The sequence below is a fragment of the Pogona vitticeps genome, chromosome 2 (genome assembly GCF_051106095.1).
Source record: "Pogona vitticeps strain Pit_001003342236 chromosome 2, PviZW2.1, whole genome shotgun sequence".
Taxonomy (NCBI): domain Eukaryota; kingdom Metazoa; phylum Chordata; class Lepidosauria; order Squamata; family Agamidae; genus Pogona; species Pogona vitticeps.
In genome coordinates this window covers 262,518,182-262,534,691 of record NC_135784.1, presented here as the reverse complement: position 1 = coordinate 262,534,691, position 16,510 = coordinate 262,518,182, and the positions used below count along the sequence as shown (strand labels likewise).

Here is a 16,510-nt window from a genome sequence, read left to right as displayed (position 1 = left end):
TTGTAAATAAACAAAGCACTAATAAAATCAAGAGCAACCAGAAATGAAACAATCAAAAGAGACTGAAACTTGAAAAATTCTTAGTTCCCTTCCCCTGCCCCCCTTTCTTTCAGAAACTAAGCAGTAGGAGATTTTGGGAAACTTAAAGGAAAAAAAATCACATCTACAAATATGTTTTGTGGACTAATGGATTAAAACTACAACATTATGATCACACATAGTTTACTGAACCAAGTTTCATCCCGACATATGGACACCGGCAGATGTGATACAAGATAGGATGCATCCACTTGGATTTTAAAGATTGGCACTCATTCCGATCCAGTGCTTTATCAACTGGTGGGCAATGGCTTGATGTGGTGGTACAAGAAAAGCACTCTGGTTCCGCTTACTGACAATTTCAACAACCTGAAATATATAAAAATTGTATCCAGGTAATTGTATCCAGGTGAGTTAGTTCAGCAGGTTGAGGGATCTATTCAAAGCAATGGATTTTATGAAATTTATTTCCTAGTAGTTTTAGATGAGGTGCAAGAAGCTTAACTTTTACTTGTTTCACATGCACTTGAACTTTTTCTTAGGTAATGATATCATTTCATTAAAGTGATCCTATGTTTGGTGATCAACTTTCTCAATTCCATAACGAAAAAATATAGAACATAAAAGCACTATATCACCATCCCTTAAAATATCAGTACTGTACACTAATACTGCTCCACAGCTGCTTGTTTTGGAACGGTGGTGATAATCTAATATTAATTTATTTATTTATTAGATTCCTATCCCGCCCTTTTAGACAAAGTCTACTCTGGGTGGGTTTAATTTAATCTGGGTGGGATAATTTATCTTTGCATATTAAACTTTATTTTTCCAAGAGATTAGACAGAGGGAAGGTGACCAACTGGTATTGTAAATAAACAGGTGTTGAAACTGTAATGATTGGGAGAAAACAGGGATAGGTATTTTTATTATATAACTTTCTTGATGTGCATGATTACCTCAACCAAAAGACCTTGCATACTTTTATATAAATGGAAGATGTTCTTACAAAGGAACATCCATCTGTCTTATTTTCTTTCTTGGCTAGAGCACAATACATACAGTAAGTTAGATCAGGCTGTTCATTTATGCCTACACAAAGCTATACGCTTTTGATGCCTGCCTTTGAAATATCAGTGCATCTTATTGGCGAAATCTGTGGATTTGATACAAGAGCAATTGTCTATACTCATTATGTTAGCAACATGGGGGCAGATCGTTTTATTATACAATGTCCAATTTCAATGTAATCACTGTACAATAAAAAAGAGTACAAGGACTCATTTGTCTGCCTGAAAAACCACATCCATATTGCATGCTCTAACCAATACCATCACAGGGCAATCAATAAAGAAAGGAAATTAAATTGAACTTTACCTGTTCTCTACTGAACCAGCGGGCATCTTCTAGTTCAATGTTGTCAACTTTAATTTCTGTAGACACTGCGGCTGCTATACACCCAATCATTAGAGAGGAGGGCATCGGCCATGGTTGACAAGAGACATACTGAACGTGGCCCACTTTAACTCCACTTTCCTCATCTACTTCTCTTCGAACAGCATTTTCAATTGTCTCTCCTAATCAAAGAAAGAAAAGAAGAGATAACAAAGTGTGGTGCAATGATTATATCCTGCGCTTTAAAGCATCGTGAAATATCTGGAACTTTCTTGAACAGTCACCCACAGATACTTGCTGACTCGAGCACAAATGTGCAACGAATAAACTGAAGTACTATTTTCAACAAAAAAATGCATCTAGAAAAAAAAATCACATCATTATGTTAGTACTGCTTCGACGGAATGCAAATTGACCACACAACCTCACAGTGTCTTCTGCAACTGTATTTTAAATATAGGGGAAATAAAGTGTCAAACACTACAGTATTTCCGTTTTGACTATTAAAACACAATATCCCCACTTTCAATATGGGTAGTTAATTCAAGAGTGCAACTATACATTACAGTCAATCCTCACCATTAAAAGAAGGAATGTCCATCAATAAAAAGGGAAATTATCTATTTAAGTGCTGTTGTTGTTTAGTCGTTTAGTGATGTCCGACTCTTCGTGACCCTATGGGCCAGAGAACGCGAGGCCCTCCTGTCTTCCACTGCCTCCCGGAGTTTGGTCAGATTCATGTTCGTAGCTTCAATGACACTGTCCAACCATCTCAGACCCTTGAGGTGCCTAAATCACAGCTCTTGAACACTGAAATATTTTCAGCTTTAACAGTAGGTTACCTCTAACATATAGTTAGCTGGCCCTCAATACCCAGGTGAAACACAGGAATGGAGAGCTCACAGCTCTCAGGTGGACAATAAAGAAAGAAGAAGCACTTCTCCACCAGATGGGCCCAGTCAGGATCCAACTGAACAAAAATTAGATGCTCTTAACTCCAGAAACATATCATTTGGGGGCATTCTACCAGCTGCTGTCATCAGGAAAATCAAATATGGTAGCTTCCACTGGCCCAGACAGAGCATCTCATGATGTACTGCCCATTATCAGCAGAGAGTTAACAAGGTGTGATCCTCCTCTCTTCAGCAGCCACCCACAGGTGGTTAGGTCTGTACTCTAAAACATCTTTTACAACACGATTCAGAAGCTGCTGTAGAATTATTCTTAATATACCCTTCAACAATTAATACTTTGAAAATGGTTTAAGAGATCTCATCTTGCAGAAAGATGTGCCAAAAGTATGCAAATGTATATGGAAATAGGATTTTTATGCTGATCTTAACTAGAGGCTGCAGTGTACTTTCACTTACTTCTTTGACTTAATAGATCCCAAGCCTTCATTTTAATTATCTTAGCATCCACCACGTTCCATGAGCTTGATGCTTAAACCACAGTGACAGCATCAGTTGCAATAAAATAAATAGCAGATCCACTGATCTGAATTATATTAAGTCTCATGGATGTCAAATTATCATTACAAATTGTAATAATAGTTTATATTGTAGTCCACAGTATAATGGCACTCCCTGAATATGACATCTCATGGCAGCAGGATTACACTGCAGGCCTACACAACAACATTACTGTCATGCCCTAGTATTCTGACTGACAGCAGTGGAACAGCAGCCTGATGAATTGTTCCATTTCTGTCTCTCTGACCAGTCTAGAGAACCTGGATGCATAGGAAATTATCAAGCATGCCAAGCTATGTATGCATATCATCTATCCATATAGTGCTGCTCACCCAAATTACAACAAACAAAAGTGGTAAGTAATATCCATGTGAAATCAAAGTCAGGAGTTAGGACCAGTACTCAAAGCTGTGGAGACCAAGAAAATCCTCACCTTGCAATGAAATTACAGAAAATCAAATGGACACAGCAAGATGGGTATACAGAAACCACCTATAGTAAGAAATACCCCCCAAAACTTTCTTGGGCTCCATGATCGCTGCAGATGGCGACAGCAGCCACGAAATTAAAAGACGCCTGCTTCCTGGGAAGAAAGCGGTAACAAACCTCAATAGCATCTTAAAAAGCAGAGACATCACCTTGCCAACAAAAGTCCAAATAGTCAAAGCTATGGTTTTCCCTGTAGTGATGTATGGAAGTGAGAGCTGGACCATAAAGAAAGCTGACCGCCGAAGAATTGATGCTTTTGAATTGTGGTGTTGGAGGAGGCTCTTGAGAGTCCCCTGGACTGCAAGGAGAACAAACCTATCCATTCTAAAGGAAATCAGCCCTGAGTGCTCACTGGAAGGACAGATCCTGAAGCTGAGGCTCCAATACTTTAGCCATCTCATGAGAAGAGAAGACTCCCTGGAAAAGATGCTGATGTTGGGAAAGTGTGAAGGCAGGAGAAGGGGACGACAGAGGATTAGATGGTTGGACAGTTTCACTGAAGTGACCAACATGAATTTAACCCAACTCTGGGAGGCAGTGGAAGACAGGAAGGCCTGGCGTGCTCTGGTTCATGGGGTCATGAAGAGTCGGACACGACTAAATTACTAAAGAACAACAACCCCCCAAAAGCAACATCAGTGGTAGTCACCAGCCCCTGAGGACACTCAAATACACAATCAACAATCCATAGCCCATTCTGGACAATACTTCTCTCCTCAGGGCTCTGGGTGGCTGGCCTATACTTACACACACACACACGCACGCACGCACGCACGCACGCACGCGTTTCAGGAGACTTCAATCTCCCAGGACACTCTGCCACAGAACACAAAGTAACTATTGTGGAGGAAAGGAATCCCAGAGGAAGGTTTGAAAGAGAGTGAGTTGAAGAAGGCTATATTCACAGACTCCAGGGTACATAAAAGGGACTCAATAAGAACTGAAGCGTCTTTGCCCACTGCACAGCGTAAAACCCATCAGGCTAAAATTCCAAGAGGACTGAACTGGAAAGCCCTACTTTCTAAGGCATCATACTAACCAGAGAATATAGTCACATCAAGATCATGGCATTTATTAGAGAGCAGAATTAAAATTCTGAAAGAATACTTAGTTCTAATGTAGGCCTTTTCTGCACTAAAGGAGCCTTTCCATTCAGCCAAAGAGCAGTAATAGGTTGAAAGGCTTTCACGTTTTCAATGACTCCCTCTTGAGGAGGACTATTTTGGGGTGTGTAAAGGGATGTTGATGGAAGGAGAATCAGCAATAATCCACTGCTTTCTGTCCATACTTTCCCACTCACAGATCTTAAGACTGCAACCACAGCTAAACACAAAATGAAGATACGATTGAAATAAACCCAGGGTGGTCCCACTGTTTGAACAGGTGGGATAGCACCCACCGAACTCCTCCAAACAGAGGTGGTTGGTCAATTTATAAGATGCACGTAGACCATATAGAGGAGAAAACTGGATAGCAAACCAGATGTTTTCGGATCTGGCAACTCTGCCCTCTGCTCCATAAACTCCGGCGAGTTTTTGTCACCACTGAATAAGCCCAGATATTATATACTATGTAGTAATATAGTCTGCCACAAGTCACACAAAGTTCAAATTTTCAAAAAGTGTTACTTAAACAATTAAGAGAAACTAAGCATATTTATATTTAATATTCTCTGGGATGGTTAAAGGCAGTGACACAACACACACCCACAAAGAACACTCACCAGGTTCTACAAATCCAGCGAGACAACTATACATGTGTGGAGGAAAGGTTTTCTTTCTTCCCAGAAGGCAGTGGTTACCATCTGGATGAATAACTTGCATTATCACTACAGGATCTGGAAATACAGGTAAAAGAAAGGTACTCATATTTAAGAATTTCAAAAGGCAGCAAAAAGTGAATAGATGTAACCATTCTCACTTAGCATTCACACCTCCTTTAAAAGCTTGAAATCCAATTTTCTGGCTGCCCCGAAGCTAGTAATCTTATTGCAGGTTCCTTAAAAAATATGTATTCACCTGTTTTTGTAACACAGATGCCTTTGAAGGCATAGTCTTACGCAGACCAAAAATGAAAACTCAGGAGATAAATTACATGGAACTACAAAATGCTTTTGGAATAAGTGACCCACTTATACATCCGAAAGAAAGAATCAGCAAGAATTTTTGCCTTTAGTTTCTTCCACTCACAGATTAATGGGCCAGTGGAATATATTTCCAAATATTGGGCAGAGTCTGAGGCACAGGAAGATTCAGATTTCCTTCATACCTGTATTATTACAACCTCATTTCTAGGTTCAGTCTGTCTATTTTGCCTTTCTTTAAAATTTCCTGGCTTTTTCCTTTTCTTATTGAGGTTTCCTTAATTTTCGGATAAGAATGATCTTCCCACTCAATTGTCTCATTACATAAACTGAGTATAATTAAAATTATTTGGCAGACCCAGCCTTGCTAAGGCATCTTACATATTTAAACAACAGTATGCCACCCTGGCTTAGGCAAGCCAAAGTTTGCTGGGGTTGGATTAAATGGCAAACTATGATCAGCCAAGGTTCTAACTTCAATACAAATGACAACCCCAGTCTGGTGCTTGTCTGGATGGCTGTGCTGACTTAATCTATAATTCATGGAGAACATTATTTATGAATTTGTGTTTGGAGTCCTCCTCAATGACATTCTGTTGCTAATCATTTCAGCAGACCTTTGGCATATCTAACATTTGATTTTATCTGGCTCCCTTCCTGCTCTATCTGGTGGTTTCATTTATACTTGGTATACTCTGTAATTATTTTGTGATTGCCAATTTGTGATTTTAGCACTCTTGAGTGGCTCAATTCTGAATTCTGAAAGAGGGCAGACTGCTAGTGATCTCTGAATAATAAATTTTAAAAAGTGCAGATGTGAGACAGATAGAGTGCCCTTTTTTCTGTGTTTCTGCTGAATGAACAGATAGCTGCCTGTTGCACTTTTCAGAAAGTAGACAGGTTTAAATGTAGATATAGCAACCCCATTCCTTCATGTTTTGATTTTCAGCCCTCTAGCTTTAGTCTCCCCTTTCTGTTGGCTTCTTATCTTATACTGTTTCTTTACTGTCAAGATGACGGATGCAACAAACCCATTAGGTAAATATGTTTCAAAGACTGATGACCTCTGGAAGATGTGTCTGCCCTAAGGCATCCAGCAGGAGTTTCAAATCCTGCTGACTGCTGGTTTCGTTAAAGAAATGCCAGTAGAAACACCAACTGTTGGCTCAGCTGTCTTCTAATATCTCATCTTGCTCACAATTCTTTCCTTCATTTGGGCTTCTAAAGATTTAACTACCACTATTTATTAACGTCAACTACCTCCTCTGTGAAATTTAAAGAACTAGTAGTTCAAGCCGAAGTCTGGAAGACAAAATAAAAATTACAGATCGAACCCCAAGGGGAAAGAAATGCTTACAACATGGGAGTAAAAAGAAGAAAGTAACAAGACAGTAGAGCAGCACAAGGGCAAGCATAGCCATAGGATGTGGAACTGTAAAGCAATGCAGAATTATAAAGACAGAGAAATAGAAGATCAGGTGAGGGGACTACAGGGAAATACACAAGGAAGCAGATAAGACAAGGTACATCTGATGGAACAACTATTTGCTGATATTATTTGTATTTGTGTGGCATTCCACCTTCTATGCTATTATTGTGGGCTGGCTTTTTTTAAAAAAATATCTGTGTAATAACAGCATAGCCACAATATTCATCTTGTGAGCAAATCTTGGCTAAAAAAACAAACAAACTGTGCCCTTAGCCAAAGACACTCCTATCTGGGATGGTTGTCCTCTTCTAAAAAGTGTGCAGCTTCAAGAGGGATAAACATGGAGCAGTGAGGGAGAAAGAGGATCCCAGTCTTGCTAGACAGATGAACCTAATCAACTCTATCAAATAATGTGAAGACAGCTGTCAAAACCAGGTTGCTGTCACATCTCAAATAGAATGCACATTAGCAAACATAGGCCGTTTGCTCCTGCATTGCTTCTGCTGGTGGTGCAACTGGTAGACAAACCAGACATTGTTTGACTCATGTGGTATCAGGTATCCTGGTCTGTTGTTTCTATACAAGGCAGGATTATTAGCTGGTAACAAATTCTAGCTTGCTCCTGGCTTGTGATGCTAGCTTGCTTGGGAGCAGCAAGCAAACACGCAAGCAACTGTTGGTACATATTCTTGTTTTTGGTAGAAGGAGGAAGAAAAAGGTTGTATAATTAGCATGCAGTTCATTCATGTCAACACTTACAGCTCTCCTGGTTCACCATTACACATGAACACAGCTAATAAAGTGGAGAAGAGAGAAATTGGCTTGAATTTTAACCACGTCAAACAGTTTACACAGTGTTTGCCAATGTTTACTCAAAATATATACCGCCTGTGTTGTGGCTGCAATTGTATGCCAAACACCTGCTTTTACTATGCTGAAACCTAAAAACAGAAACCAAGTCTTCTCAGGTGATCACATGAAGAATTCCCTCTCCCTTACACAGGTGGACATTTTGCTATCTCCAATCCATAAACATTAGACTACAACATAACAATGCAGAAAAATTGAAAAAGATTTCAGAATACACACTGCAAATAGATAAAGCTACAATTTTGTCCATTTTTGCTCTTCATGAGGACATGGCGACTTCTCTGCAACTCTCTTACCAACTCTTGGGTAGCACGTATTGTGTATTCCCTGGTGGCTGAGACAATCTTCTTTTAAGCATGATTTCTTGTAGCCTCCATCTTCCAATTTAGTTGCACTGCCACATGTTGGACAGAACTGATACCGGCTATCCCAGGCTAAAACAGATCTAGCCTGTGCTATAACTCCTGAAAAACAATCAGAACAAATCATCTGCTTATAAGAGTTTTTTTTCCTGCATGAGACATTAAAATCAAACTTCCAATTTATTGCAAAAGTCAACATAATCAACAGTCTTACGAATTTTTATAATTATTTATAAAATCTATAAAATCACAACTTCCAGCTAGTAAGCAAAGGAGCAATGTACTGTAAAACTAAACACTAGCTGAACAAATAAAATTACACAATAAAATGCAGAAGTAGCACTGAAATTATATATGGCCATACATTAGGCATTATAAGTATGGCAGGAGAATCTTGCAAAAGAAAGAAAAAGCAAATTTTGCCTTCCTCAGCAGGGAGATCCACAATCAAGGTGCTACCACCAAAAAGGCCTTATCTCAGATAACCAGGGAACTGACCTCTCTACATGGCAGGGCTTTCAATGATGAGCGTAAGCTAGAGGCAGGCATATATTCAAACAGATATCCTTTCCCCCAAAGGATTCAGCACTCTGCATTGCAAAACCAGCAATTGTGCCTGGAAACAAACTGGAAGTTGGTAGCAAGGTTCTAATTCAATTGGTCCTCTTCAAATAAGAGTCCTCATCAGGGTGGATTAAAAGCAACAATTTAAATATATATATATATATATCAATTTTTAAAAATTTAAATAGGATTTTAAAAATTTAAAATCATATTTTTTATTTGAATCAAATTTATTTTAATGTAACGCTTTTGGAGGAAAAATCTACCTAAAGATACTTTTCTGTTTAGGATACATTACGGGTTCAAAGATTATTCAGCATGAACTAGAGCTTAGTCAAATAGCATGAGGTTGTATATTCATGCAATATTTACATTAGTGGTGCCTCGCTTAGCGATTGCTTCGTTTAACAAAGAATTCACTTAACGATGTGTTTCTTGGAGGAATTTTCCGCATCGTTTAACGATGTTCTCTATGGGGGATTTTCACTTAACGATGTCTGTTTTCGCTCATTTTTAAGTGTCTTAAAATGTTTGAAACCTGTTTTAAATGCTTGGAATCGGTACTGCACCTCATGAAACCTATGCAAACTTAATTTGCCTTTGTTCTGAGTCTTCGTTAATTTTTGGTGATTTTTTGTTTTCCCCATTTAAATCCATTGAACTGAGGACGGAGGGGCAAGCAGGAAAATGAAAGTGCAGCTTACAAACCTTGGGCTCTCTGTGCGCATAGCTTGACGTTTTCTTGAAAGATACTTTGCTTAACCACTTCAGTTAACAAACATTGATGTTTAAGAAAATACAAGAATATGTAAGCTATTGTATATAATATTATTTAAATAACCAATTTAAATAGTTCTCCAAATATGAGTAAACCTTTTAAACTAAAATCAGTTCTGATATAGCCGTTTTACTGATATGACAGGCTATTATTCTAAATATGAAATCTTCATCTGGTTGCAAATATTAAAGATAAATACCAGCAAGAATGAGTCTTTACATTTAAAAATTATGATTTAAATCAAGTCTTACCGACTACTGATTTAAATGGACCTGATTTAAATCAAATCCACCCTGGTCCTGATCAAGGTTCCCTGTAAAGTGCATGACTACATGAGTGTGCACGACTCTGCTCCCCTTTGCACAGGGCTCCTCCTCATTCACACACCCACAGCAATCGTTTACAGCCCCTTTGATTCCAGTCTCGATAGAACCCTGCATGGGGGTGGAGTCATGAATGTGGGGGAGGAGCTGAAAATGAGAGGGAATGTTGGTCCTGATCAAACTGCAGCTCCTGCACTTTGCACTAGCTTCAGCTTCCTAGTATTTTTCGAAGGATAGCCCTACATAAGAGTGCTTTTCAACTAACTAAATAATGAGGTGATTAAAGCATGGCTGGTTCGTCCTTCCCCAATAGTGCAGCATGTATAATGAGGGAAGACTGTCAATTGTCACTATCACCTTTGCTTTATATGAGGAATGATGAATCCAAGAGTACTGTCATGATGCTTTTTTTCAGATGGGAGTTGAAGTGAAAACGTGAAGTTATAAGACTATCACCTCTTCCAGGATCTCGCTCCAAAATAGCAGATTATACACTAGTAGGTAGTTATGCAGCATGGCGGAAGCCAGTGCCAACAATTTTTTGAGACTTGCTAAGACCGTCTTGATTAGTTGACCAGAACATGTTCCTCTTCTTCTTTCTAGAAGCATGAACAGCTTTCACCAACCATTTGGGCAGCTCTCTCCTTGCAACTTTTACAAGCCACAATGGATACAGACCATAAGAGCATCTACTCGGTCTCATTAATGTCATACTACTAAAGCACTCATTCACATACTGCTCAGTGAAGACCTGTTACTTTTGAAGACTTTACAAATGGAAAAGAAATACAATATGAAATGTAGTGTGGGCCGAGAGATCCCAGAACTCAACAATGTTATATCAGAAGCATATTAAAAACTCTTGAAAGTATTCTAAAGATACAGGAGCCTAAGGTTTACAAGAGCAGATCTGTTCGACAAAAGTGATGTGAATCAGACCTAATATTCTATACTACGGAGAGAAAATAAATAAATAAAAGCAGAAAACCCTGGCCAGCACAGCTAATGGCGAAGGCTTTGGGGAACTTTAGTGCAATAACATCTGGGGACCCAAGGTTGGGAACCACTGCTATAAACTAATGGTCACAACAAAAGGAAAGGCAAACAAGAAAGGCATGAAAAGCTATATTCACACAGAATATTCTCCGTAAGTACTTTGTGAGTTTTTTGTCCATACAGCAAATCAGAAAAGAATGAGATCTAAACTTCATTCAGATCAGTACGAGTTTTTGTGGGTTTTTGCAGCATAGTGATACTTTTTTACCTTAATCTAAGCATTTTCAACAGAACAAATGAAGGTCATATGCTTGTTACATGTGACTATGGCAACACATGGTATAAACTCAATGCAAAAAAGTCCTCCCCAGAACTACTATACCATGAGAGCTGAAAAAAGAATTTTACTTTACTGTTTTGGTCCCAACATTAGAACAGAAAGAGGCAGAACGTACCGGCTTCATATTCAAATAACTGAAGCAGAGAAGGCATTGGTGGATGAAGAAAATAACAGCCTGGATGCTCCTGTAGAAATCTGTCAGCAGTAGCAGCATCCATCTTGAGAGCAAACCAAGCCACTAACTTATCATCTTCACTTTCATTTGAATCTTGTCCATGCACGGTTGGAAGCAAGCTGTTTTTCCTCTGAAGTTCTACTCCAAGAAAAACTAATGTGATGGCTCCAGATGGTTTCAGATATTCCTTTACATCTTTGTAGCAAAGCCGACAAAGTTTAGTTTTTGGAACGCGAAAACTATCCTCACTGTCATCATCGGATGTGACCAATGGGCTCAAATTTGAAAAAATGATGTAAACAGTGGTTGGCTGCTTCTGTTTCATGTTTAGCCATTCAGAATCTACCCTCTTTTCACTCTTTCTATCCAGTAATGTCCTAGAAAAATAGTTTTCATGCTCTCTGACTTCACTGGTCAGGAGAAATGGCTGCAGGCCATCCTTTACATCAGACAATAAGTTAGCTATGTTCTTGTAACCCCAAAATCGAGCAATGTCCAAGGCAGTCTGGTTTGATCCATTAGTTATGAACTTATCACACCTTTTAAAAAGTAAATTTCAAAGAATTAATATACATTAGCAAGAGCCACATTTTTAAACAGAGTCTAGATTATCAGTTTCATTCAATTGATCATGTGCCATAAAGTCACTATTACCACATACTGGGAGAAGTGATGATGCCAAATGTTGGCAGGCTACATAAAGCGCAGTATGGCAGCCTGCTACTTTTTTTAAAAATACTATACGTAACAAGATGTGTTTCTGAGAACTACTACAACACTAAAATAGTAATATAGTAGTGCAATCTACAGATGGAAAATTAACAATACTGAGCATATAAATCTTAAGATATACACACAATTATTTTAAAAGACATAGTTTGGTACTCAACTAACATGATGCACCCAGCCCAGATATGAAGGAATATATAACAAATATTTAAATATGCACAATAAGAGTTAGTAATCAACATGATGGCTGAAATCCTGTTGTTGTAATTTAAGCCTCGCCAGAATTATCACAGTATCCTGACTTAAGCTTACCAGCGTGTATTAATTATCTCGAGTCTAGATTATCAGTTACATTTTTAAAAAATTACAAGTTGTTTGAAGCCATCTATTCTTTCCCTGCATTCATCAATAAAAGTATCTGTATACTTTTGATTGAAATAAAAGAGTTTGAACTGCAGAAAGAGTTGATTTCATTTACATTTAGATTCCAAATGTAATTTTAGTCCTGAAGTTAAAGAGTCTAAATAGCTTGATCAGGATACAGGTTCTGCTGTAACTTCCACTGCAGTCTGACCATAGTAAGCCCATTTAAATACTGTAATTAGTTTCCTAAGTTTTTCTTACCCCCTTTCAAGAAGAGACCGCACAATTTCAAAGTGTCCATTTCTAGCAGCATACATTAGTGCCGTCCAACCATTATTTGCCGTTTCATTGATAAGTGATGGAGAATGGCTGAGCAGAGCCACAAGCCTGGTTTGGTCTCCAACTGCAGCAAAATTGTGAAGCTCAGAAATCAAGTGTTGTTTTGGATTTTCTTGGATATTTGCCATTATCTCTTTGGTGAAAAATGTAACAAAAATATAACATTATTATATTGCGCATGATTCTGGTTTCACATCATACTGCAATATTACACATGAAAGACACCATAACTATCCTTCAAGTAATTCAGCAAAATAGTGTGTCTGGAGAAAGGCATTCAGGGTTGTTTGCCAGAGAGGAAACTTTACAGTATGCTGACTCATAGTGACCACACAGAAATTTCTGTTAATTATTAGTAGCACAAAATGGTAATTGTAACATAATTACTATGGGTCAAACTAGACATAATTAAAAACAAGGGGGCCAGAATCCCATAAGTTAGTTTGCTGGCATAAATTCAATGGCATAAACTACAGCAGCTGATTGTATGCCAACTGGTGCATGACAAGGTGGTACATACAAGCAGTAACTCATTAATTAGCAGCAATTTGCGGTTGCAATTTACACCACTGTACTTATCAAATCATCACCAGAATTCTGGCTAGTGCTTGAATTGCTGTGGCGGTGATAGTAGTAGTGGCTTTAATTGTTGGGGTGAAGAATCCAAACAGCCATCAGGGGTGCGATCTGAAACTTGTACTCCTGCCTTGTGTTTGCAGCCTCCATTTTGGAATTCACTTTTAAGAAACAGACTGGACATGGATATCTGCCATGACTTTCAGAACTTTCATGTTTTTTTATGCATCATCCATAATGCAACAGTGCCCAGCCTGATGAACATTTGTATTGATAAGAGTTTTTTTAATAATGATTTTTAGTGCCCTTTAAAAAAAGAGCTTTCTTTTGGACCATGTACCTACACTTGTCTGGAATCTACTGCCATTCCTCTGGACATCATTTCCCATGAAGTTTCACTCAACATTCTCTGCCTCAAAGGGAAGCTGAACATCATGGAGGCATTACAATGTTCTTTTGATATGCTTAAGGCATTCCATGTTCTGGTATTCGCGAATACTAGGTCCTCTTTTTCTCATTTAGAATGCTTCTAACTCTCAGCACAATTAAAGGACTACAAAGTCTACAACCTAATGGTCACTTTCCTGGGAGAAAGTATGGGAGACCTTAGTTTTAAGTAAAAGTGCACGAAACTGTGCCAACTGGCACATTTCAATGTTAAAAAACCCTTTTTTCTTTTTTTATTTAAAAACATAATTTCAGAAAGAACCCTTTATTAAAACCAATATCGAGAATATTGGCTCACACATAAACTTTGTTTAAAAAGGTAATTATTTGATCTTGGGTACTGCCCATGTTATTAAAAGTGATAATATTGGAAATAAATTCCAGTGACAATTATTCACATTTCAAGAAAACACAAAGAGGGAAAACTGATGTGACAATAGGCTTTAATTACAGTACCTTGTCAGAGACAAAAAGAGAGAGAGAAGGCAAATAAGTGTGACGCCAATATTACAAAGGTCAATGTAAGACTAATAGGATAGAATGCCGATAGTAAGCAAAAGGTGGGAAACCACTGAGCTATTAAGGTTAAATTCTATATATTACTCACTTACCTGTGTGTTAACCCATCAAACTCAATGAGAACTACTGCCCTACCAGATAACAACTGATAAACAACCTGCTGTTCTTGTTTTCCTCTTACCTACTAGCAACTTACCTACTAGCATTTCAATTCCCCTGTTTACCAGCATTTTATTTTTAACTTACTGATAATTTGCTCTGGGTGTCAGCTACATAGGTTCTGTCAGGGAAACTTATTTGCATTGTGATAGAGCAATGAATGTCTGCTACTTTCAAATCCCACATTTTAAAAGCATCATAAGGAATGAGCACCACAGATTGAGTGATGATGTATCAGGCCTGGTAAAACACTTAGGCAAACACGTGTGCATGTGCATGCACATATGGACATAAATTTGTGTGCATACACACACCTTTATATCTACATACATATAGGCACACACCCCATATACATACATCCTAATATGTCTGTGTGTCTATCTGGCACTGTGTACGTTCAGGGGCACATCCAGTATAAAGCCGGATGTTTTCCACAGCCACGTTTCACGTCCACAAACAGCACAGCGGACGAGATGTCCGTTCACACCCTTGTCCTAAGCATGTTCATTCAGAAGTAAGTCCCAATGATCTTAGGGGATTTCCTTTCCGCTAAGCGTGCTTAAAGGCTGCAACCCCGCAGGTCATGCCCGGAAAGGCTCTGAAATCCGTGCTCTGGGCACTTAGTGATGCCTGATCCGAGGGCGAGGAACCACCGCCTCTTCATCATCCTCTCTGCCGAGCGCCACCACCTTCTCGGCCCCGGGCTCTTCCCACGCAGCCTAAATGCTAACGGTTCTTTCTCTTTGAGAGAAACCTACAACGAGATTTTCCTCCGAGATAAAGGGCAGCCGTGTGTGGGCGATACGAAATAACACACAAATTGCAAAAGCAGGCGGTACCTTTTACAACGGTCTGTAAAACGGTATGGCCTATTTTTGCCTTTGTATCTTAAGATTTCCCCCTAGGTAAGGTTCCCTTGGACGTTTTCTTTATGATCGGTGACAGGGGCCGGGATCCCCTTTTCGCTCCTCTTCCTGCGGTTCTCTACGGGGTCCGTCACTTTTGCACGCCCCCCCCCCCCCGATGAGAAAACTCGGGAAATTCCGCGAACAAAGTCCAGAGCAACTGGATCTGGAAGGGGGGGAGAGAAAGATGAGTCGGATTCCACCACGAAAACGGGAGGAGCCCGGCCAAGGCGAGCCCCAGAAAACCGCCGCGAAGCAGGGGAGGCCGCCGCCCGGCCAACCTCAGAGAAACCCACCTCCGCAACCCGTTCCCTTTTGTCCCTGGAGGCCTCTCGCCTCCGTGACCCACGACCTGAACTTGCCCCGGCACACTTCCTTCCGGATTGACCTCGGCGTCCCCAGCGTCGGCGCGGCGGAACAGCATCTTGGGAATTGTAGTTCCTTTTTTGGGATTGGCCGCGCCTTCCAGGAGAGCCGCCATTTCGTTCGCGAAGCGTCTGCGAAGCTGTTGTGCTTTGCTGCGCGCTTGGGCTGCCCGGGCGCTTGTAAACATTGCGGTCGTACAATCATATGTAAGGGTTGTTCCAAAGAGAGCGTCTTATGTGTTATTTATTTCTTTAAAACATTTTTTTACCTCGCCTTTCTCCTTGAAAAGGACCCAAAAGGCGGCTTACATCATTGAAAGGCAATGTTTAAAGTTGAAAAAAAAAAAAGTAGGCAACAGTGGTTCGCATCAGTAAAAGACAATATTTAAAGATAAGAAAAATAAGCACAGAAAAGTTTTTTTTTAAAAAAAAATGCTACTCTGAGAAATGGAAAATACAATTAATATTGTTCTGCGAAGGGCTTTAAAGACATTTGAGCTCTGTTGTTTTAAATGCGTTTTAAGGTTGAGCTTAGGTCACAAAGAGTCGGAACCGACTAGACGACGACCATTGTAATATATTACATGTTTAATTCTTTCAAAATATTTCTGTCCTTCCTGTTTTAGCTTTTAAATGTTTTAGTGATGCGAGCCACATTGGGTCCTTTTGGGGCGAAAGGTGGCAATGGAATATTTTAAATAAACAAATAATACATAAATCCAGTCAAAGCAGTAATGTGTAAGGCTGCATCTAAAAATCACACCTGGGTAGCTGGTTACTGAGGGAAGGTTGT

General features: G+C 39.3%; 1 protein-coding gene across 3 annotated transcripts; it reads right to left on the bottom strand.

Moving 5' to 3' along the window:
• Window positions 1-205: 205 nt before the first annotated feature.
• NUDT12 (nudix hydrolase 12) lies at window positions 206-15,771 on the bottom strand. 3 transcript variants are annotated; one of them, XM_020794416.3, is made up of 7 exons: window positions 15,649-15,771; window positions 12,669-12,879; window positions 11,256-11,854; window positions 8,074-8,241; window positions 5,119-5,232; window positions 1,417-1,616; window positions 206-408 (listed from the first exon to the last, which is right to left on the bottom strand). In XM_020794416.3, the coding sequence occupies exons 2-7, from the start codon at window positions 12,872-12,874 to the stop codon at window positions 298-300; spliced, it is 1,398 nt and encodes a 465-aa protein (XP_020650075.3). In that variant the 5' UTR covers window positions 12,875-12,879; window positions 15,649-15,771; the 3' UTR covers window positions 206-297. The 3 variants fall into 3 exon arrangements, with proteins under 3 accessions (XP_020650075.3, XP_078242386.1, XP_020650077.3); XM_078386260.1 differs by lacking the exon at window positions 15,649-15,771 and adding an exon at window positions 15,287-15,575; XM_020794418.3 differs by lacking the exon at window positions 15,649-15,771 and adding an exon at window positions 14,805-14,927.
• Window positions 15,772-16,510: the final 739 nt, after the last annotated feature.